A 25874-nucleotide genomic window follows, 5' to 3' on the forward strand; every position below is an offset into this window, starting at 1 on the left:
GCAAACCAAACATTTCAATTTTTATCCCAAATAATATTATAAATATATACTGAGCTATACTATTTCTGAGATCCCAAAGCTATTGGAATCAAAGTTCCCCAAGCCACACCCATTGAAGACTAGAAACGAAAAAACACAGGATTGCAAATCATATGTCTAGTGCAATATATAGTAGACAAATCTGACGGTGTTCTCTTCCAGCAAAGACTATATTCACCAACTAGTGGCAGAAGCAAATTTCTGTATATTCTAATCATATTTCCCGTAAGAAGCAAAGCTTAGACTAGTATTGCACATTGGCCATGCAGAGGAAGTTAGACTAATTGATTTTAACAGCCTGTGAGCTGTGAATCCAAATTTCTGTATATTCTAATCATATGTCCTGTAAGAAGCAAAGCTTGGAGCTAGTATTGCACATTAGCCATGCAGAGGAAGTTAAACTAGTTGAACTTAACAGCCTGTGAGAAGTGAATCTACAGTAAGGTTTTGGTCATTGTGTACTGCCATTCGAGTTTCATATATGCATGCAACTAATTAGGACAGTTAAATCATGACATAGCCACAGAGTAAAGTCTGCATAGAGTAAGATTGATCAGACCTTTTTGGATAATATCCGATCTCTGCCATCATACTGTGAATAATGTCCTATCTCTGCCTCCATACACTCATGCTGTTCTTGTAGACTGTTTTGCCACGTAGCCTCTAAAGTACATAGTGTTCATACAGTCAAACTACAATGCAATAATACCAAACCCAGTGAAGCAAATCCCCATGTTGCCAGGTCACATTTATTACAGTGAATCTTAATAAATTACATGACCTCAGGGAAAGTGATAATTAATGTCAAACTCTCAAACAAAATTAATTACTGAATGCGTTTGACAGCCGATTGATCAACCATCTATTTTAGTTTTTACCAAAACTAACCATGAACAATTTAGCAATAGTAACTCACCAACTGGTATAGCAAGCCATGAGTAGACCAAACCCAGTTCATCAATTTTCACGCATAAAACTGACTTGATAGTATTTATATGGCTGCCGGCAAGTCTTATACTAATAGGTGCTATTACAGTAAGTCCATCTGTTTTGCCTACATTAGAAGTTGGGACTATTGGAAGCGATTTGCTAAATACTAACTCCGATAAAACGCTTCCTCGGGACCACTTCAGACAGACAATTCAGACAATATAAACTGGAGAAAAGTCTAACACTTTGTATAATATTTTTGAAATCTTTATCAATCTATTAACAACCTTTGAAACAATGTCATGACTAAGAAAATATCAGATCAATTTGTAACTCACCACTATGATTTGTAACGTCCTCTCCTAATATTAAACACCTGATGCACTCTTATTGAAATTCCACGTGTACCACTTGATCAAATCAGCCACCATACCTGTTTCAGATAGTGCATTATTACCAAAGTCATCCCTGCACTTCATCAACTGCAATTTACTCCCTTTTACTAAATCTTGCGAGGTGCATTTCAGCAATATCATTACAGAAGCTTTTATTTACAACTTAATTTCACAACACAAGTATCAAACTTTTTTCAAGATCTCATCCAATATTCCATTGGCTTTTTCGGGTGTGAAGTCCTTGCATAGTGCATCCATGATGGTGGCATATGCAATCATATCAGGGACAAGACCGCTATCTTTCATCTGTTTGAATAATTTTATTGCCTCCTTCAGGTTACCCACTCTGCAGAGTCCATTCATCAATGTGGTGTATGTGATAATATCAGGGCTCTGACCCTGGCCTTGCATCTCATAGAAGATCTGGTGAGCTTCGTCTATCCTATTATGCTTGCAAAGCCCGTGTATTAATGTATTATAACTAACTAGATCAGGCTTGCAACCTTTCTCTGGGATCTGTCGAAGAAGCTCCCCTGCCTTCTCCGGATTATCCGCTCTGCAAAATCCATTTATAAGTGTACTGTATGTTATTTGATCAGGTGGAATGCCTATTTTCACCATAACATCTAATAACCCGAGAGCTTCCTGAAGCTTGCCTTCTTTGCCGAGACCATCAATAATAGTGTTGTATGTGATAACATCTGGATTGCACCCTTTGTTTAGCATCTCATAAAGCACTCTGGTGGCCTCCTGCCATTGCCTTTCTTTACATAAACCATTGATAAGTGCATTGTATGTGACAATATTGGGGCATATGTTCCTCCCTGACATTTCAGAGAAGAGCTTCCTTGCCTTATCCAACTTGCCTTCCTTACATAAACCATCAATAAGCACACTGTATGTTACAACATCAGGGCATATGTTTCTCTCAGACATTTCAGAGAAGAGCTTCCTTGCCTTATCCAACTTGCCTTCCTTACATAAACCATCAATAAGCACACTGTATGTTACAACATCAGGGCATATGTTTCTCTCAGACATTTCAGAGAAGAGCTCCCACGCCTCATCCAACTTGCCTTCTTTACATAAACCATTAATAAGTATACTGTATGTAATACTATTGGGGCATATGTTCCTCTCTGACATTTCAGAGAAGAGCTTCCTTGCCTTATCCAACTTGCCTTCCTTACATAAACCATCAATAAGCACACTGTATGTTACAACATCAGGGCATATGTTTCTCTCAGACATTTCAGAGAAGAGCTTCCTTGCCTTATCCAACTTGCCTTCCTTACATAAACCATCAATAAGCACACTGTATGTTACAACATCATGGCATATGTTTCTCTCAGACATTTCAGAGAAGAGCTTCCTTGCCTTATCCAACTTGCCTTCCTTACATAAACCATCAATAAGTACATTGTATGTTACAACATCAGGGCATATGTTTCTCTCAGACATTTCAGAGAAGAGCTCCCACGCCTCATCCAACTTGCTTTCTTTACATAAACCATTAATAAGTATATTGTATGTAATAATATTGGGGCATATGTTCCTCTCTGACATTTCAGAGAAGAGCTTCCTTGCCTTATGCAACTTGCCTTCCTTACATAAACCATCAATAAGCACACTGTATGTTACAACATCAGGGCATATGTTTCTCTCAGACATTTCAGAGAAGAGCTCCCACGCCTCATCCAACTTGCCTTCTTTACATAAACCATTAATAAGTATACTGTATGTAATACTATCGGGGCATATGTTCCTCTCTGACATTTCAGAGAAGAGCTTCCTTGCCTTATCCAACTTGCCTTCCTTACATAAACCATCAATAAGCACACTGTATATTACAACATCAGGGCATATGTTTCTCTCAGACATTTCAGAGAAGAGCTCCCACGCCTCATCCAACTTGCCTTCTTTACATAAACCATTAATAAGTATACTGTATGTAATAACATTGGGATTACAACCCTCTTTTATCATCAGATACAATAGTTTCTTGCCTTCTTGGAGCTTACTTTCTTTGCATAGCCGATCCATGAGCGTGCTAAATGTGATTATGTTAGGCTCATGGCCCTTTTGCAGCATAACAGCTAACAATCCGAACGCTTCGTGGGATTTACCGGTTTTGCAGAGCCCGCATATTAGGGTATTATAAGTAAAAATATCAGGAACTTGTCGTTTGATAATCATTTGGTTGAAAAGCTTGACAGATTCCTCGATTCTGAATTTCCTGCAAAGCCCTTTGATGAGAGTATTGAAGGTTACAACATCTGCAACATACCCATGTTCTCCCATTCCTTCAAACACTTTCAATGCATAATCCATTTTACCTGTTTCACAATGACAATTGATGATAATGTTCAAAGTTATGAGATCTGGAATAATGTCGCCTTCAATCATAAGTTTATAAACAGAGAACACTGACTCATGTTGATTCCGTCGAAGCAGGCTACTTAACAAGAGATTGCAGGTGCTTAGAGAGGGGATGGATGTAAATTTAGGTGAAAGCAGGTGCTTGAAGGTGTCCAGTGCCTCTTGAAGTCTGTTGGTGCGACAGAGTGTCTTAATGCGCGTGTCTGCAGAGGCGCTCAAAGTGCTGAAGGAAAGTCGATGAATGGAGATGTTGTTGCAGAGGGAGAGCATTGCGTTCCTCGTGCTAGTGGTCCCCATATTGAGCAAGCAGAGAACCCAAAAATCTGAGAGAATAGAAATGTGTTTGTGTGGCAGCAGCTACTTCTATGGGTTGAGAGCAGGAGACATAATTTTATCTCCGTCAAACCCTAATTTATGTGAGTTGAGAGCAGGGGACATACCTGTGGAAAGAAAATTGAAATTTTCTGTATCGAGGAATATGTTCCAATTTGAAAAGGTTAAAGTTAGTAAAAACAAATGGGTAAAACAAAAATTATATTGGAAAACAGAAATTGTAAATTAAAATTGGAAAGGAGTCAGCCGCTGCACGATGAGCGGGAATGTGACAGTTACTAGATAATCAAAATGAAGTGTAAGTCAGATGATGTATAGCTGTAATTTTTATAAGTTGGTGGTTTAGTTTAGAGAAAGTTTGTTAATATTTTTACATGTGAGAGGATGTATAGGTGTAAGTTTTATAAGTCAGTAGTTTAGTTTTATAAGATAAGGTCTAGGCGTAATGTAAGAAAGTTTGTCAATATTTTTAGATGTGAGTTTAATATATTAAAATTTATATCAATATGTCTAATTTATAATATTGAATTTATATTAATATGTCTAATTTATAATATGTAAAGATTGATTGGTAAACATTTACATGTTACATGTAAGAGATATTGTAGTTTTTATAAAAAACATAAAAGTAGTAAAATTCAATGTGTTATATTGTAATTTTGTTTTTATTAATAAAATTAAGGATAATTCTTTTGATAAAAAAATCATATCATAATATAATTATTACATTAAAATATATAAAATATTTAAGTAGCACCATTAAGTTAAGATCCATTTTACCTTATAAAATAAAATAATGATTTTCTAACCATATTTAAATTTAATTAATAAGTACGTCGATAGTGACCCCCAATTTATCACGAATTTTATAAACCATACCATAATATGGGCCAATACCAACAACATGCCCAAAACCACCTCTCATTTCACAATCAAAATATTTTTTTAATTTAATTTTATTACATTTTTGGACCGAGGAATACTTTCCATCTCTATATGGAAGGTATGTTGTAATGTCATCTTATATTATGTTATCTAGACATCTTGACACAGTCAAATTACATGCATATATATATATATATATATATATATATATATATATAAAATCCATTTTTAAGGTCACGGCCAAGCCAGACACCAAATTTGTGTATGATACCCCCTTGTTTGTGGACAAGGGGCCCACCAAATTTGTGTATGAGACCCTTTTGTTTGTGGGATAAGGGACTATATTATTATTATTATCCATTTTTAAGGTCACGACCAAGCTAGACACCAAATTTGTGTATGAGAAGCCCTTGTTTGTGGGACAAGGGACCCACCTCCACATTTGTGTATGAGGCCCCCTTGTTTGTGGGACAAGGGACCCACCAAATTTGCGTATGAGACCCCCTTGTTTGTGGGACAAGGGACCTACCTCCACGCAACGATTTGATTGCTAATGCCTACGAAGGCATACATACTCTACCTCTCTCTGGTTTTGAACCTGTGACCTCTTAGGAGGAAACACATGCTCTTAACCATTAGGCCCACTCAAGTTGTAAATTAAAACATTTTGACTTAGTGAAATTACATAAAAATAAAAATTAAACTAAAAAAATAAAATTAATAATTAAACCAACCTAGATCTATCTTAACTCTGAATCTATCAAGCTCTAAGACGCATCAAATCTCTCGAGGTGCAAACCTTTCTTCACTCCCAAAAGACGCTTGCACCTCAAGAGCGCTTGATATATCCAGAGTTGGATCTAAGTTGGTTAAAAATCAAATATAAAAAATTAGATAAGTGAGTATATTGGGTTAAGATTGTTATTTCATGTAAAGTTGTTTATATGTATTGGAAATTGTACATGATATGAAGTTTCAATTTTTTAAAAGAAATTGAAGTACACTTACATACATGATCAATCTATATATATCTTTTAAAATAAATGAATAGAATTATTTTAAGAGTTAATTATAGTTGTGTTGATATATAACATTATAATGTTGGGACATCTTTTGGTACTAATCACATCCACTCACTTACCATTAGTGTAATTATTTATTAATTTAATTTAATTTAGTTTTTTAGTTAATTATAACTTGAAATAAAATAAATAACTTAATTGTTTCTTAGTCAAAATTTGTTAGGGAGAGTCAACATATATTTATTTGTAAGTATATAGGGTATTATTTTATTTTGATAAATATATTGTAATCTATATTACATTAAGATGATGAATCACACTAGCTAGTTCGAGCAAAAATTTCTCCTCATCTTTATTGAATATTTTATATTGTAGGTCAAAGCTAGCCATTGTCAATTTCTCCTCATCTTTATTGAATATTTTATATTGTGAGTCAAAACTAGTCATTATCAACTCTTTCCATTGCTATCACTATCTATTCTATGGCAAAAAATTGTCCTCATCCTTATTGAATATTTTATATTGTGGATCAAAGCTAGCCATTATCAGTACTTCCATTGCTATGACTATTTATTTCATTGCTCACTATTTATTCCATTGCCTAGATCTGACTCTCCATCTTTCCATCGCTATCACTATTTATTCTGTGGCAAAAAATTATCCTCATCCTTATTGAATATTTTATATCGTGGATCAAAGCTAGCCATTATCAGCTCTTTCCATCGCTATCACTATTTATTATGTTGCCTAGATCTCACTCTGCATCTAGTCATGATGATGATTTCTCCTCATCCTTATTGAATATTTTATGTTGTGGGTCAAAGCTAGCCATTATCAGTTCTTCCCATCGCTATCACTATTTATTCTGTTGCCTAAATCTGACTCTGCATCTTGTCCTGATGATGAACCACACCGGTTCATTCGAAAGGCCTCGACAAAATACTCTAAATGTGAGGGCCTTGACAAAATACTCTGGATGTGATTAGTATCGAAAAATGTCCCAACATTATAATTATGGATCACAGAAACCTAAATTCAGAAATATAATATTATGATAATGAAAAAAAAAATTATTAAAAAAAACCCGTTATTTTTTATTAATAGACTTTTTATATATATAATCACAATTTTTTATCAAGCTTTGATTTTAACCATGATTTTCATTGCTTGAAATCCACAAACAAGTTCTATATAGAATAACCCACATCGATCCATACTAAAATTTAGTTTGTACTATCACAACCACATTACTAAATGTGGTTGATATTAATTTCACTAATAATTTCATATTAATATTCACATTAGTATTCAAATCAATATTTAACAATATTAAATTTAAATTTAATGTTTATTAGTAACTCATAATAATGTTTTGCTGCTAACCTAGCCCTCGGCTCTGCTAACCCCTGAGATCCGCTCCTCGCGCGTCCTGCAGACAGCGCGCATGCCTGCACTCCGCCGCCCAGCTCACTGCGGGCGTGTCCACGCGGAGCTCCTCTCCACCCTGCGGTCGGCCTGATCCATGGAGGTTTGAGCTGCTCCCTGATTGCTTTTGGCAGGCTCCCCTTTGGGCTTGCATCCATGGAGGTGTTGGGCACTCCCCAGGCGCCTATTTCCCCTCCCCCTCCGTCGATCTCATCAGCTGAGGCTTTTAACCGGCTCTTGGAAGGACTCCCAAAGAAGAAGAATGTTGAAGCTGCGAAATTTGTCAAGAAACTGGATGATATTCCAGAGATCTCTCTTCCTCTGGAAACCCCGATTCAGGTTGCATTGTCTTTGTCCGAGCGAGCTCTCATCGGCTAGTTCACTGGACTATGGCCATCCCCCAAAACCACTGAGAGCTGGGTCAACAGAAACTGGGCGTCGTTGATCAAAGAAAGTGTGACCTCTTACTTTCTGGGGCGAGGATTCTTCCTCTTCGAATTCACTTCAAAGGACGACAAAGATCTGATCTTTCGAAATGGCCCCTACTTCATGGGCCCTCAGGGTCTGTACCTGAATAAATGGACTCCGGACTTCGATCCAGCAGTAGATGTACCCAAAGCTGTCCCAGTGTGGGTTAGGCTCCCAAATCTCCCAGTGTACTGCTGGAATTGGGACTCTTTGATGCACATTGGAAATGCCCTGGGGAAATTCATAGATCGAGCGAATAACAAGGATCAATATGATTGTGCTAGGATCTGCGTAGAGGTAGATCTGGAGGAGGGGCTTCCAGAGGCCATCAAAATCAAGGTAGGAAGCTGGACGCATGTGCAGAAACTAGACTATGAACAGTTGCCCTTCAAAAGCCGGAGATGCCATGTTTATGGTCACTTCGCCAGAAGCTGCCCGTCCAATAATGAAGCTGCGCAAGGGAAGGAGGATGGATGGAACCAAGTCAAATGATCTAAAACTTCTCTAAAGACACAGAAGGCGGGAGGCACCAATGGCAAAGGTCCTCATCAAGCCCCTGCTCAGCAGATCCCGCCTAAGACTGCCCCAGAAAACAGGTTCGATCCTCTTAGCTCATAGCCAGAGGACACCCATGAAGTCGTGGTCCAAAAAACAGTGACTCCAGAAAAAGGTAATCTGCCCAACCTTTCCAAGGATACAAGCATTGCAGAAAGCTCAAAAGGAACCCCCGTCGAAGTTGAGGAAGAGGACCAAGAATCGGAAGACTCGGAGGAGGAAGGAGAAATAGGAGATTCCCAAGCCTCTGTAAGGAGATCTGTAAGAGGGCGCAAAACATATCAGGAGAAAAGAGAGTACAAAACGTACAAGGACAAGTTGCAGGGCAGCAAACCAACTCTGGAGAGGCTGTTAGCAAAAAAGCCGAAGATGGCAAGAAACCAGCATCAAGGCTCCAAGGGAGCCCAGCAAAGCAAAGGTAAATAATGAAAATAATCTCTTGGAACTGTAGGGGTATGGGGAGCAAAATCAAAGAAGAGGCTATAAGAAATTTAATAAGAATAGAAGCCCCGGACATACTCCTTCTCCAGGAGACTAAGATGGAGGATTCAGACTTCCTTCATTCAAGTAAAAAACTCTGGAATAAGAGCAAAGCAACAGCTGTCTCAGCCCGAGGAGCCTCTGGAGGGTTGGGTACTCTTTGGAATGATAGCAGGTTCTCGCTAGTATCTGAGATTTCAAATACTCATTGGTTGATGCTAAAGATGCAGCATCTAGTTACTAAAGAAACTTTTTGCCTCTTCAATGTTTATGTACCGGTTAATGCTGGAGAAAAAAAGACATGTTGGGATTCAATAAGAAACCAAGCAGATCTGGGCAATCTAGAAAACGTCATCATTGTAGGAGACCTAAACCTCACGCTGCATTCTTCAGAAAAGCGAGGAGGCTGCATTGTGCGAGATCTGGCAAGGGAATGGGCAGAGGATCTCCTTCAAGATTGGGATCTGTTAGATATCAAGCCTGTTTCTGGTAAGTACACGTGGTCAAATAAAAGAATAGGCCCTAGACACATTGCAGCAAGGCTGGATAGATTCTTTGTTCAAAGTTCCTTCCTATTGCTTGGTTTAGATGCTAGTATGCATATCCTTCCATGTAGCACCTCTAATCACAATCCTACCAAGCTTGATCTCCGGGCTCACTCTGATCTTGGCCCCATCCCCTTCAAGTTCAACCCTCTTTGGATCAAGGAACCCAGCTTTATGCAGATAGTCAAGGAAAGTTGGTCCCAACCAGTCAACGGATCTCCATTCTTCATATGGGAAGGGAAACTCATAAGACTGAAATCTGCCCTAAAGTGCTAGGCCAAAACTCTCCCTAACCCAGCAACTGAAAGGAAAAAGCTCCAAAGTGAGCTAGAGGCCCATCATCTACTCTCGGAAGAGGCATACGTGTCTCACGAAATTCTTGATAAAGAGGTCCAACTCCAACAGCAATATCATAAAGCCTGCCTGGACGAAGAGGAAACATGGAGGATTAAATCTCGCTGCCTTTGGCTCAAAGCAGGAGACAGAAACTCTTCATATTTCCACAAGCAAACTCAAGCCAGAAAAAGTTTCAACTTCATAGTTGAAATTAAAGAAGAATCTATCATTCACAAAGACTTTACAAGCATCAAACAAGCAGCCTTTCTCCATTTCAAAAATGTGTATAGCGAAGAGGTGAATGGGACTCAGAACTCTTGTCTTCTGGATGGGGTTCCCCCTTCAATCTCAGTTGAGATAAATCACCATCTAGAAGCCAAATTCACCATGGACGAGGTCAAAAGCGCTCTCTTTGCCATGGACCCAGATAAAGCCCTAGGCCCTGATGGTTACTCCGCTAGATTTCTCCATTCTTGCTGGCACATCGTGGGAAAAGATCTTTATAAAATGGTCCAAAAATTGCAAGCCTGTCAGAAAATTGGAGGAAGCACAAATTCCCCGTTCCTTGCACTCATCCCCAAGGAGAAGGGAGCCAACTCCTTCAGCAGATTTCGACCCATATCTCTCTGCAACACTGGCTATAAACTGATCACCAAAATAATGGCTATATTCTCCCTAAAATCATTCGATAGAATCAAGGGGGATTCATCCATGGAAGACAGCTGGTGGACAACTTCATCTTAGTTCAAGAGGCAATCCTTTCAAGCTAGCAGTGCAAGGAAAAAGGTATGGCTATCAAACTGGATTTAGCAAATGCTTTTGATCGTGTTAGACATAGCTTTCTCTTGAATGTTTTGAAAAAAATTGGATTTTGGGAGAGCTTTATAAAATGGATCCGGGCTTGCATCTCGGAGCCATGGATTGCTCCTCTAGTTAACAGTAGAGCTGTTGGTTTCTTTAAAGCTTCAAGAGGACTAAGGCAGGGCTGCCCCCTGTCCCCTCTCCTGTTTGTTATTCAAGCCTCCGTTCTCAGTTTCCACTTAAATAAAAAAATGCAAGAGCAAGAGATTTCAGGGATTTGCATTGCGAGGGGAGTCCAAAACATCAACCATGCCCTGTTTGCAGACGATACCCTGCTTCTTGGGGCTGCTTCGATCCACTCTGCCAATAGATTCAAAGAGGCTCTTGATGAGTTTTGCATGGCGTTTGGAAGTAGTCTCAACAAGGGAAAGTGCCACATCTACTGCTGGAATACCACGCCCATTCTTCTCAGTTCCATTGCCAGATGCTTAGGATTTGCTGCCTCCTCGGTATGGACCTCGTTTAAGTATCTTGGGCTCCCTATCTTTCTTAAACGAGCCTATAGCAGAGATTGGCTTCCTCAAATAGAAAAATTCAAGATCAAGCTCCAAGCATGGGGATTTAACTGGCTAAATATTGCAGGCAAGTCTGTTCTTATCAAAGCCATTCTCAGCAGTCTCCCATTATTTCAGTTCTCAGTGCTTCTAGCTCTAGTCGGCATTCTTCAGAAAATGGACCAGCACATCTGAAATTTCTTCTGGAAGGGAGGCAAGCAAAATGAGAGGAAAATCCCTCTTGTTAATTGGGAGACTGTCCTCAAGCCTCAGATGGAGGGAGGTCTAAACTTCAAGAATCTTCCCCTACAGAACATAGCTATGGGAGCCAAAATCCTCTGGAAAATTATCGCGCCCAAGCTTGGCTGGGCCCAGCTAGTGCTTTGGAGGAAATAATTCAAAGGCGAGAGGATAAGATGTCTGGATGGGCCTATCCCCCAAGTAACCTCTCCATTTGCTCGACTCTGCTCCAAAACTGCCCCTTTAATCCACTCCAAGGCTTACTGGATCCCTGGAAATGGGAAAAAAATTAATATTTGGACCGATCGCATCATGGATCGCGATCCGATTGGTGACTTCCCCTCCGTGAAGGCACTGAGAGATTGGCTGACTGCTTCAGGAAAATCCACGCTGTGGGATATTTCCACGTGGGAAGGGACGCGCTGGGCTGGCTGGAGCTTGTTCGACTTACCTTCAGATCTCCTTCAGGACTCCATCTGCCTCCACGCTATGCTGAATGGAGTTGCCCCCTCGCATATCCGTAGAAAATACAGGTGTGGCTGGGGGACTTCAACTGCAAGTTTTACTATTGCCCAAGGCTATGCGAATCTCGCCTCAATTCCAAACGTTCCTCCTGATCCAGCTCCGTGGAAGGCAGTTTGGGGCATCCCCTCACTGCCCAAAATCGATATGTTCTATTGGCTCCTATGCCACAGAAAAATACTCACTGATGACAATCTGCAGAGGCGTGGATTCTATGGCCCGTCCAGGTGCTCCTTGTGCAGAGAGAAGGCGGAATGTGCCACGCATCTCGTTTTAAATAGCAACTTCACTGTGCAGGTCTGGAGAGAGCTGATGGACCATTGGAACCCAAATCATGTTCTTCCTGCCTCCATAATTGATCTTTTTGCTAATTGGCAGAACAGCTATCCTGGTCCCCCCCCCAAAAAAAAACAAAGTGATCAAAATGGCTTGGTCTTCTCTCCTCAAAATTTGTTGCTGGCAGATTTGGCTAGAGCGAAACAACAGAATTTTCATAAGCATCCAGCCTGATGTCAAGGTGGTAGCTGTTGTTGGGAAAAGTATCTAATACGGAATGACCCTATCCCACTCTAAGGGTGATAGTACCTCAGCAACAATCAAAGCAAAGCTATTTGAGATTACTTCTTTATGAGATGTAAAAGAGGGGAGAAAGAGATCCCCTAACCGATGTCTTCCGCTAATGATTGATCCAATCTTCTCTCCTTGTTGCTTGCCCCCAGCTCCTTGCTCTTTCACTGGCCCAGCTACACCAAGATCCTGCAAAATGACAAGAGGGGGAAACTACAAGAAGCATAGATTCATAATTGATTCAAGGATTAGAATAAATCAAATACACAAGTATAACAATACATCATTGAGACACATGCATATAGAAGAACCTCAAATGCTTTATTAATGGAAGAAGTAAAGTTCAGGAAGTGATACAACCATAGAGGCCCAATCTATCATCACCTTCCTAGCAGAAAGAAATCTCCTCTTCACCTCCTTCAAAGCAAATCACCCAATAGTTCTAAACTCAAACCAACAGCAATTCTTTACATTCACAAGATTTCAGCCTCCTTAGACCTCATGAGAGAGATCTATATATAGGAGTTTTGGAGAAAGGATGAGTCAGCTTGAGCTTGGCATGAAGCTGACTAGTGTCCTCTCTCACTTCAGTTATTCTTCAGTTCTTGAATCCACTTGGAGGTTCTTGCTTCCACTTGGAGATCTAGACCCTCTTACTCATCACCAGTCGAATTCCTTGATCCAAGTGTCATTTTGGAAGCTTCCTGGGCATTGACGCCTTGAGGAATGACAGTGCCACATGTCCCAACTTGCCCAGCGCAGGTAGCCTTCTTTGCAGTTGACATTCAGCGCAGGTAGACAGTGGAGCAGTTGACATTTAGCGCAGATGCTCAGTGGAGCAGTTGACATGATCCAGAATTGCCTTGTTTTTGAGTGTTTTCAGGTGGAGAACTTTTATTTAGTGCTGTGGTTTGCTGACCTTGTTCCTGTAGGGGTAGGAACAACATGTTTAGGGACTTTGGATCCCTTAGATTATGGACATTTCATGCTTCATGCTGTAAGGCACAAAAATGTCTATAACAGTTGCCCCCTAAAGTATGAGGTCGTTTATCGGGTGAAATGCTTTATCAGGAGGATCCGAAGTTCATTCAATCGCTGAGAGGTGACCTGTAATAAGATACAATACAATACATTATTTTTCATACTGTTTTCATGATCTAGCTGAGGCGGGCATTCCCATGCTCAGCTTTATAAATTCATTTTGGTACATAGAACAGACGATCGTCTGATGGTAGACTGATAATTCTCTGCTGAAATTATCATCCTTTGAGTAGGATGATCATCTGCTGCAATGATGTACATGTCAAATGTCTTTATATTTCCTGAATATATATCGCAGCCCGAATGGATGAAACTAGATCCGGGGTCTTCAAACTCGTTCGATCTTCACTCTAAGTACAAGTCGATCCATGTGAGAATTGCGCTGAAGTCGAACATGGAAAGACATCGCTTGATTACCGGTCAATGATGTAAACCGTTAACAAGCGCGAGAGGAATCACCGATAATGATAATGACCCTCAAGGTACTGCAGTAAAATTCACGTGGTGTGAATATAGGACTTGGCGTCGAACACCACGCAAAATCTTCTGGTCGAAGGTCATTGATGTATACCTGTCGCCGGAAGTGAGAAACTTGCCATTGAGGTATGCAAGCTTCAAAGTACTGAGGGGGTTTTTCCTAGATCAACTTCTTGGATAATGAGCTGAAGTCGACAAGAAGCGATCCGTCAAAGGAGGGCCTTAATGAATCCCACATCAGTGACACGGAACAGAGCTAATGATTTTAGTGGAGGTGAAAACAATCTGTGAAATATGATTCAGGGTGGCGGTCATGAAAGGATGAAAGATGATGTATGGTAGTGGATGGGACACGGTTGACTCTTTCTGAACAACATCTCTTGAACATATAACGACACTGATGCGATGGATCGGTAGCATTACCCCAAATGTGGATGGTTTGGCGAGACCATGGTTATGAGACCGGTGAATGAAACAACCCAACTCGATGTGATACGGAGGAAAAGTGTCATGTTCAAGAGCGACTTGCTACCATTAAAGCTTTGAGGTTCTCCCAATTTTTCCCCAGTCATTTCTGACCAGTACCTCTTTATTTTTGTCAAGCTTGAGGAGGATAACATATGCTTGTTCTATAACCTGCCCTTCGGGCAAGCCCATCGCTATGTTTTAACAAGCCTAGCGATAGGGAAACTCGTTCTCGTCTAAAGACAAGTTTGTCGCTATTTAATCATTTTAACGAGTCTAACGACAAGGAAAACTCGGTCCTTTTCATTTTTAGAGAGTCTGAAAAGGTACATAAAGTTAACTCCAAAATTCCTTTTTCGTCATCTAATCCCTTAAGTCCGAAAAAGTATAAAACAATACAAAAGGGATGAGTTTTCGATAACTTTAACGAGCCGAATAAAACAAGCGCTCGACCTTTTTGTGCAATAATCCCTCAGGTCCAAAAAGATTAAAATCTAGAGGAGGGATAGCTCTTCCGGTCACTTTAACGAGCTAGAAGGCCAAAACTCGGCAAACTTTTCATATTTTACGAGTCAGTTGAAAAGAGCTTAAAGAAGACTCGTCTTTTGAGGAACGAGTGATAAACAGGGATAGCAGCAGATTCCAGGTACAGGTTGGAATTTTCCAATCACGGCAGTGTCACAAGGATGGCTAGGTGAAATCACTCTTCGCAGCTGTTCCTCAAAATGGGTAAACAATCATATGGAGGTGAACGATCGGCCAAATGAAAGTGGAGGTGGCAGGTGCAAACACGACCAAGGCTTTTTATGGCTAATAAATTTATGATCACAACGGTTATTTACCGGGATAGGTTCATTTTTTATTTAAAAATGAGCTTAAACTCTGGAGGAAACATTGCTCACTGCTTTTATTTATTTTTTAACGAGCATGAAGACCGCGTTAAAACTGCTCGGATCTTGCGTTTATTTTTTAACGAGCATGAACTTTTATGCTAAAACTGCTCGATATACCAGTCATAAGATAAGAAATGTCCCCTGTGAGATCTCTATTTTTTTAAGGAGTTTCATCTTCACTAAGCTTTACTCCATATCCTTTCTTAATGCAAGTTCGGAAACGGCTAATCCAAAAAATAGATAAATAACCGCTCTTAGCTTGCACTCCAAAAGGTTTGCATGCCCCCAGGTATAAAATACAATTTCAAGGCTACCCCTCCTCCTTCTCACCCCTGCTTTTCTTTGGGTGTTCACAGCTACTTGTCGTCTTGCCAGTCTAATGTTAACGATACTTGTCTTCTCGTTATTTTTAACGGGTCTTATGCGATACTTGTCTTCTCATTAGCCCAACTTTTAACAGATCTTTGCAAGATCGCAAGAGAACAACTACTTGCGAAAAGAGAGCAGCTACTTGCGATAAGAGAAGAACACTACTCAAAGACAAAACAATTGTGTTATTGAGGGAGGCTTACCTCTTTCTGGTTACCCAAAGATTGTCTTGTTATTTTTTCAACAAAACACTTCCTCGGCAATGTCTACCGAAATAGACAAGGATGAATGACCTTTGTCAAACACGTAACTTTGACAAAAGAATCTTATTCCAGAACAACCCCTCTTCCATCCACGTACGGGGTACGGACTAGTCATATTCTCTCGCGGAAATTCTACCTTATACCCAGGGTTTTTTCTGCCCGAAGCAGACCAGGATGCATCCCCCCTGGGTTCCAGTCCCATCTTTCCAAATCACTCGCACTCATCGGGAAGGAGGACTGGGGGTGGAGACATTTCTTGATTGAATAGACCATTCAGGGTTGGTATGTGACTATTTGCGATGCGTGATCCTGGAAATGAAAGTTGGTCTACGAGCTTGACCATCCTTCCTTCGTGTGGAAAACACATTACTCTAAAGAGTGAGGAGACTATTGCTCCCATGCAATATATATAGTCTCGTCCAAGAAGTAGGTTATAATCCAAGGGTCCTTGAACGACCATCACGTTCATTTGAACGGTCTTCCCTTTCAATGTAACAGGCACATTGGGGAGGATCCCTAATGGTCGACTGGTTCCTTTATCAAAGCCCGAGAGATTTCTTATCTCAGGCAAAAGCGCTGGGGAACCCAGTGCTTTCCAAGCAATAGAGGAAAGGATACTCACAGATGCCCCTTCATCAATGATAGTGCCAGCCATTACCATTCTGTATATTTGGACTATGATTCTGAATGGTATACTGGCTGGCAACCGGGGTCTGCCTAGTTGGTTCCAATCAAAGGACACAACTAGGTTGCTTGGTGGTGGGACCGAATACACGGCCGGATATGACCCTGACGATGTTCCTTCCTGCGATAAAGGAATGGGCGCATTTCCCTGACGCTCGTCAGAGTCTGTGTTGATGAAAAGAATCTGGATGGTGTCATCCTTATTCTCTTCAGTGAGGGTGTCATTTGAAGATGAATCTTCAGTGACGGTGTCATTTGAAGACGAAACTTCTGAAGGGAGAACCGTGTCAACTGCCGTTTCGACCTTTGGACTTTCGTCCGGTCTGGATTCAGTAGGTTCATTTTCAATGACTGACGCTTCAGCTGACCACTTGAGCGGGCCAGCTGTATTCTCAACCAACGAAGGACTTGGCACGAGTTTTTTGTATCCAGGGGGAAGTCTCAACGGTGAAACCGGACGATCTTCCAAAACTCTCTTCGCTTCGTCTAAGAAGGGACAACGGTGGATGGCGTGATCGCCTTCACACAGTCTGCAGGGGGATCTTGCTCCCCCTCTTTGTCTTGAACCTTCACTTTCACTGGTTGACGGTAAGCATTCAACATGGCTATCAGAGGTTGATGCTCCCGAACTGTGCAAACGAGGGGACCAGTCCCTTAGTATCCGGGGAATATAGGGACAATCTCTGTGGAAGTGGTCTCCTCTACATATGACACATGGTGATTTAGGCCCGGTCTGTGCTGTGTGTGGATTTTTGTCAGATGTCTTTTGCTTGCCCCCAGTCGCCTTAGGCTCCTTCTTCTTCTTCTCTCTCTTCTTCTTCTCCTTCTTCTCCATGGGAGCTTGGCTTTTGCCGGCTCTACCTTGCGAAGATGAAGGATTGGAGGAAGAGTTATAGGAAGTAGAAGGCTGGTGGGCAGCTCTAGACTGATCTAACTGTTGACTCGACTGTTCAGGAACCATGGTGTTCTGAACTACATTGGTTGAGAAAAGCCAAATTGGCAGGCCAATTGTCAGTCCTGGAAGCGACAATGTGGCCATGTGGGGCGCACCAACTTCTCCCCAAGAGGAGAAAGGACTAGGATTCCCATCATGTGGAATTCCTTGGTTGGCGTGTTCCATGTTCTCGACCTACAGATCAATGCAGGAATAGGAGGTGATTATGTTCCGTTTAAAATAAATTTTATAACGACGCTTTAGACACAACTTGCTTTTTCACTTTTTAAGAGTCAAGAAAAAGCTAAAGATGACTCTAGTCTCCTTCGATGTTTTAACGAGCCCGAAGTGACAAATGCTCGGATGGACTTTTTCAGTTATAGAGTTTGAAAAAGGCCAAAAGAAACTACTCTGGAGATCTAGGCAGAGGGTGTGCCAAACTTTTCGCAAAACCACAGAATACGTTTTACGGTACGGGTGGTCGATCTTCGTGAATGCTGTGTTCACTGCATTGCGATCAGTAGGGCGACCGACACAGATTCCTATGGATAAAGGCTTTGTTCCTATAGGGGTCTCCCAATATATACGCGACGGTACGTGGGAGTACAAGTCCGTATTGATACTTATCGCTTCACCGTGGAGGAATCACCCAACCACTCAACGCTAAGATATCATGTTTAACGACGTCGGAACACGTCTCTAGCTTAGACCTCTATGTGTTTGCGTTATGTTTCAAAGCGTTGTTATGTAAATTCAATTTATTTTAAGGTTGATCTTGTTTAGCAGTTTGCCTTTATGGATCACCACGAGATGTATGGTACAACTCCTAAATGCAGTCTAAGATGATAAGCAAGCTTTTCAATCTTTCAACTTTGAAAATCTTAACTACTGAGGGAAAAGAAAGACATCATCTTTTCACACAGATCATAGAGCACACGCTAATGCACTTTTTCCTAAATCAACATGCAAGCTGTCAAAATGCACATGCACAATGCAGGTATTTCTTTTCTCTTTCTTAATGTTGATGTATTACAAAAAGAAAGCTGTTGTATAATTTTGAATTCAATTTCAAGTGAAAGCAAACAAGCTTTTGTCCAAAATCAAAAGACACCTTAAGATTTACTTGTTTCAACACTAGAAATACATAAATTCAAACCATATGACGAAAGCAAAAGCTCAATCAGCTATGAACATCAAACAAACTAACTCTTAAGATCAGAACGACACTTATCACAGGTCTAGATCTAAGAGGCCACAGCAAGACTAGTTCACTTTCGTTATGGGAAACTGCAAATGATATAAGAAATACACAAAGAACAAATACAGTTTCTTTATACAACCGAGGTGGAATAGTGGCAAAGAAAGGTGGTTTCAGATAGGTACATTGATTGATAACAGGCTGCAAAAACAGGGATGAAAACAGGGCAACAGAAAGCAGGGAACCCCAGTTGCACAAGGCCTAACTGGTTCAGCGCAGGTAGTACACTGTCAGTTTGACATTCAGCGCAGGTAGCCCCTTCGGGACCTACGATGAAATGCAGACTGCCTTCACAGTGCCTGCAATGAAGAGAGAAACTCTCGTTTTTCTCAGTTTCCGGGTTACAGATTGCTCAAAAATCAACAGTTTTTGGCCAAATCAAAGCTATCAATCAAGTACACACTAAAGGATGAAAAGGAGGATGAAAAGCTATCACTAAGAGCTATTCAGAGTCCTTGTGGATCAGCTCTTCAAATCCTAAACATGCCTAGAAACTGAGCTAGAGTAGCTGCCCTCTACTTTGCATTTGAAAGATCCAAATGCAGTTCGATTCGGTACTCCCTGTGTTTAGGAAATGAATAGCAAAAACACAAACAACCAACAAGATACGATCCCCAGCGGAGTCGCCAATTTGTTGTTGAGAAAAGTATCCAATACGGAATGACCCTATCCCACTCTAAGGGTGATAGTACCTCAGCAACAATCAAAGCAAAGATATTTGAGATTACTTCTTTATGAGATGAAAAAGAGGGGAGAAAGAGATCCACTAACCGATGTCTTCCGCTAATGATTGATCCAATCTTCTCTCCTTGCTGCTTGCCCCCAGCTCCTTGCTCTTTCACTGGCCCAGCTACACCAAGATCCTGCAAAATGACAAGAGGGGGAAACTACAAGAAGCATAGATTCATAATTGATTCAAGGATTAGAATAAATCAAATACACAAGTATAACAATACATCATTGAGACACATGCATATAGAAGAACCTCAAATGCTTTATTAATGGAAGAAGTAAAGTTCAGGAAGTGATACAACCATAGAGGCCCAATCCAGCATCACCTTCCCAGCAGAAAGAAATCTCCTCTTCACCTCCTTCAAAGCAAATCACCCAATAGTTCTAAACTCAAACCAACAGCAATTCTTTACATTCACAAGATTCCAGCCTCCTTAGACCTCATGAGAGATATCTATATATAGGAGTTTTGGAGAAAGGATGAGTCAGCTTGAGCTTGGCATGAAGCTGACTAGTGTCCTCTCTCACTTCAGTTATTCTTCAGTTCTTGAATCCACTTGGAGGTTCTTGCTTCCACTTGGAGATCTAGACCCTCTTACTCATCACCAGTCGAATTCCTTGATCCAAGTGTCATTTTGGAAGCTTCCTGGGCATTGACACCTTGAGGAATGACAGTGCCACATGTCCCAACTCGCCCAGCGCAGGTAGCCTTCTTTGCAGTTGACATTCAGCGCAGGTAGACAGTAGAGCAGTTGACATTCAGCGTAGATGCTCAGTGGAGCAGTTGACATGATCCAGAATTGCCTTGTTTTTGAGTGTTTTCAGGTGGAGAACTTTTATTTAGTGTTGTGGTTTGCTGACCTTGTTCCTCTAGGGGTAGGAACAACATGTTTAGGGACTTTGGATCCCTTAGATTATGGACATTTCATGCTTCATGCTGTAAGGCACAAAAATGTCTATAACAGTAGCGACTAAGATAAAGTTACAGTTAAAAGAATGCCTGGGAGATCAAAAAGACGACTCAAACCTCAGTCAGCTAGATACTGTTTGGGGGAACTCCTTAAATCTGCAATTTCACCAAGCCAACAGAAACATCTTCTCCCCCCTGGAATGGCAAATAAGGGGAAAAAATAAGGAAGAATTTCAAGATTGGATCTCCAACCAAAAGGTGCACTCTCTCTTCTTTGATGGGGCAGCAAAAGGAAATCCTGGCAAGGCTGGGGCAGGAGGAACTGTTAAAAACAATGAAGGCATATCGATCCACAGTTTTGCCTGGGGTCTGGGGATCAACTCCAGCATTCAAGCTGAAGCATTGGCCCTCTACCAAGGTCTCAAGCTGCTCTTGAAACTGGAAATTAAGGAGGCAAACATTCTTGGGGACTCCCAAGTGATTATAAAACTCATGGTGACCAATACTACCCCCCAGGACTTAAGATTAGCAAGGCTGATATATAGAATTAGAAGCTTGGGTAAGTTGTTCCAAAACCTGAAATACTTTCATGTTCTGAGAGACAACAACAAAGAAGCAGATCTTGAAGCTAATAAAGCTGCTCTTCTCTCTGTCGGGGCAATGGTAAGAGATGGGGAAGAAACATGGGATCCAATTCCATAATCATTTCAGCTGATATGTTTTACTGTTGGATACTAAACCAGTTTGTTTGTATATTCAAGCTTGGGAAAATCACAGAAATCAACTTCATTTTTGAACCCAAAAAGAGCGGGAAGCGGAATATAAGCCCCACAGTACTTCAGGAGGTCGATTCTATTTGGATCTAGCTCACTCCCATTGTAATCAGAAGTCTGGCATTTATGCCAATCAATTAATACAATCCATAACCGTTCCTGTGACAAAAAAAAAAAAAAAAACTCATAATAATAATATTGTTATAAACTTAAAATAATAAAAAACTAATATTATTAAAATCTTAAAGTAATAAAACCTAAACGTAAGTAAATTATCATTTAATATGGTATTAATGTTGCTTTTAATAATATTATTTTTAATTTAATTTGAATGTTATTATTATTATTAGTTATATTATTAATGATATTATTTAATAATGATGTATTTATTATAACCTTAACTTTATTATGAAACTTAAATTTATAAAAAAATTAATATTATAAAATGTAAATTTATAAAACTAGTAATATTGCTTTTCAAGTCACACCAAATGAAACAAGCCATACCAAATTTTAACACCACGTTCCATAAAGAATTTTTTAATAAATTACAAGGATAACCATGTTCCACAAATGATTTTTTAATAAATTAAATGGACAAAGAGACTTACTATTGACAAAACTTTTCATATTGTCCATTGCTTCACGTATTAGACAAATAATATTTGTTTGGCTTGCAATCTCAACCATTCATTTTATTGACAATATAAAATCCATAAGCCCAATTCCAATATAGACCACGACGTCATAGCCTAGGCATTTACCTATAGTTGTAGATCGTAAAACTCCGATGTGTGCTTAAATATTTGCATATTACCACATTTTATGGCCATGTTCCAAAAAAATTGCTTCAAAACATAGCAAAAAATTAGCACATGGATACTTCAAGTTCACATGACATTGTCTAATTGATGCATATATGCCTAGAGTCCCTCATCTTGTCCTTGAAAAAAATAGTGTAGAATATACTCCTCGGATGTTGTTATAGACCTTTTTTGGATAGTTCATCAACAACAGTGCTATGCTCACGATATTGTTGGGAGAAAGTCAAATCTAGAAAACCTGAATCTCTTTGATACTATGCAACTAGTTTATGGGCTTGTGGTGTTCAAAAGTTGTATGACCTTGAACCCAATCTATGGCCACCTTTGAATCTCTGAATACCACCAAATTATTGATGGAGAGCCATTTTGCGCAAGATAGTACTCCCCAAAGGGTAATGACCTTTTGCACAAATGTTAGTACCTTGACTGTAATTCCACATAAAATGAAATAAAGTTCTGGATTGATAAAATTTTGTACCTCGCACAAACATTTCCCTCTGTTGGTCACCCCATCAAAAAAGTCGACAAGGGATTTGTCCCATATGTTAATGAGGTGAATACTTCTCTTGTTCTTTTGATTAGCCATTGGGCCACACTCATTGAAGTATGCATCAATGGAATAACAACACTGCTAAATATGCCAACTTGATCCCTCGAAAATACTGGCATTCTTGTAGCACCAAATTCCCTGAAAAATGAATAAAGGGAACACCACTCTGTAACACCTTTCTCCCACATCTACCCAAGTAACAAGCCAACCGGTGTAAACATGTGATGAAAAGTTACTATGATATGACTCAACCTCCTAAGTCACCATAAGGAAGTGGAAGTAATGGAAACACACCATACAGACCTTCCACATCAGCAACAAGACCCTCAGGAACCATCCCGAACTCTCATGTAACCAACCCCCGAGTCCCACTATGTTTCCTAACCAATTAACCCCTCGACTCTCCCATGATATGGGCATGCCAATATCCAAAGGGATCTAGATGCTCACATAACATGGCATGCCAGTGTCCAGGGACTAGTTTTCGTAATGTTGTGCCAGCGTCCCTAGGATTTGACCCACTTTTTCAGGCTCAGAGCCGAGATCACTGCCTATTGTAGAAATTTTGAATAATTTAACACATATTCAACAGAGATTATCCTGATCATGTACTATTGCGGAATACATACACAATACATAAGCTCCTCTACGTTGATCATCAATATAGCAACATCAATAACAATAAAACATCAAGAGCATTCACACATTAACACAGTATGTAACCCGGGGAAAGCATCTCGCTAAAAACCCCACACTATCTGTATATTAATGATTGAGACCATGTAACATTACAAAGTACAATGCTTATCACAAGCAATCCAGTACCAGCTCTACCTGTTACACACAATACAGCTAAGATCTGATCTCCAAATCTATTCCACTGCTTGCATGCCTCCACTGCTCAATCCCTGCTCAAGAATGAAAGAGAATGGTCTACCAAACTTGTATTTCACCTCCAAAGAATCACTCACAATGTGTAAGACGTGAGCAGAAGCTACAAACTGGGCAAATACATGAGCAAACTCATTGGCATACTCAATCCCTTGATTGTGCAAGATCTGATGCACAACTATAGTCACAACTGATAGCAATCTGATTCTCTAACACCTGTCCCTGCTGAACTGAACATGCACGGACATGCAACTGAGTTAACTGATGTATTCTATAGTTGTATTGTGAGTTAATAATTAGTTTAACAACTCATCATTAATCTATTTGCAGTTAGACTAACTACAACTAGTTTAACCAAGTCAAACTGAACACAACTCCATCAACTCCACAGTCAACTCCACCAAACTCAACTGATTGAGTTCTAACTGAAGTCATGCATGCAACAACTCAACTGACTCATAAGAAAAGCGTACTTCCTTCTGACAGCTACATGGGCCACATCTGTAGCTCAAACTGAAGTGCTCCAAGAGAATAAGATCAAGTTTATAGTCCAAATATTATTATGAGACAATAATATTTGACTTTTCTATTTTTGACAGCCAGTCTAAAAATAGACTTTGATCACCCACACTGTGGTCACCCACACTTTGGTCACCCACATTGTGATCACTCACACTGTGATCACTCACACTGTGATCATCCACACTGTGATCAAAAATAGAACTTGCGCCATAATTTGCCTGCGGGCCCACTTAGTGAAGGCGACTCTTTTCACTAAGCTCCATCATCTTGTTGCAATCTCAACACTCCCTCTCGACAAGATATGGATTATCAACAACCCCTATCCTGCCTCGGTGGTAATCGAATTTTCTCCTGGTGAGAGCCTTCGTTAGAATATCAGCATCCTGATCCTCCGTTGGAATGTATGAAAGCAACATGATCCTCCGCTGCACACAATCTCTGATATGATGGTACCTAATGTCAATATGCTTAGATCTATCATGAAATATAGGATTAGCCGAGAGTTTAATGCAACTTTGGTTATCACAGTAGGATCCAAATGAGAACCGAACAAACCAACCAGGATCTTCCTCATCCATATAGCCTCGCATGCAGCCAAACTTGCTGCCATATACTCGGCCTCCGCTGAACTGAGTGCCACGGATCTCTGCTTCCTGCTGTACCAAGAAACTGCTGTCGATCCAATACTGAAGACCCCTCCTGATGTGCTCTTTCTGTCCGTTGGGCTCCCTGCCCAATCTGCATCCGTGAAGCCACATAGCTTCACCTCATCCTCCTGTCTGTACCACAAACCATATCCCGATGTGCCTCTCAAGTAGCGCAATACATGCTTGCCCGCCTTCCAAAAGAGCTTGGTAGGCTTAACCATAGCTTGTGAAAGCTGGTTAACATCATAGCATATATCAGGTCGTGTATTGACCAAATACATCAGCGACCCCACCAACTGTCGATAAACAGTGGCATCCACTTCTTCTCCCGAAGTGGCATCCTCCTTCCTCCAACCTCCAGGAAGAGGAGTATCAACAGGCTTGCAGCCATGCATGTTGAACTTCTCCAGTATCTCCTGAACATACTTGCCCTGAGAAGCAAACAGTCCACCACTGCGCTGCCATATTTCCAATCCTAGGAAATAGTGAAGGAGGCCCAAGTACTTCATCTCAAACTCTGTAGCAAGATCCTTCTTGCATGACAGTATCAACAGCTCATCACCCGTTAGAATCAAATCATCAACATACAGTACAATGATAAGCAACTTACCCTCCACCACAATCTGGTATAGGTTAGGATCCGCCTCGCTCTTGGAGAATCCAAGTCCTGTGAAATAGCTGTCTATCCGTGTGTACCAAGCACGTGGTGCTTGCTTCAACCCATACATCGCTCTCTTGAGCCTGCACACATGCGACTCGATGCTGAAGACCTCAAAGCCTTCGGGCTGCTCAATGTACACCTCCTCCTCAATGACTCCTTTGAGGAACGCAGTCTTCAAATCCATCTGATGAACGTGCCATCCCATCTGCGCTGAGAGAGCAAGAATCGTCCGTATGGAAGAATACCTTGCGACAGGTGCAAAGGTCTCCTCATAATCAATCCCCTCTATCTGTGAAAAGCCTCGGGCAACAAATCTTGCCTTGTACTTCTCCACACTCCCGTCAGCTGCCTGCTTAACTTTGTAGATCCATCTCAAACCCACCACTGATTTCCCTTCCGGTCTAGGAACAATCTCCCATGCACTGTTTCTGACAATAGAATCATACTCTTCCACCATGGCGTCTACCCATGCGGGATCCTCCACAACTTCCTCGAAAGAGGATG

General features: G+C 40.7%; 1 protein-coding gene and 1 pseudogene across 1 annotated transcript in view; both read right to left on the reverse strand.

Annotated features, from left to right (window-relative positions):
• Positions 1-4229, reverse strand: part of LOC149242763 (uncharacterized) — a 51030-nt gene extending 46801 nt beyond the window's left edge. Inside the window, exons 1-2 of the mRNA XM_089371003.1 lie at positions 1554-4229; positions 956-1166 (exon numbers count right to left, since the gene is read on the reverse strand). Coding sequence (XP_089227129.1) covers positions 956-1166; positions 1554-4040 — 2698 coding nt within the window. The 5' untranslated portion in view covers positions 4041-4229. The remainder of the gene's footprint in view (positions 1-955; positions 1167-1553) is intronic.
• Positions 4230-21236: 17007 nt separating this feature from the next.
• Positions 21237-25874, reverse strand: part of LOC149242764 (uncharacterized) — a 145864-nt pseudogene continuing 141226 nt past the window's right edge.

This window comes from Pinus tabuliformis, chromosome 8 (assembly GCF_031772625.1).
Source record: "Pinus tabuliformis cultivar Carrire ecotype Pingquan chromosome 8, CPIR1, whole genome shotgun sequence".
Classification (NCBI taxonomy): Eukaryota; Viridiplantae; Streptophyta; class Pinopsida; order Pinales; family Pinaceae; genus Pinus; species Pinus tabuliformis.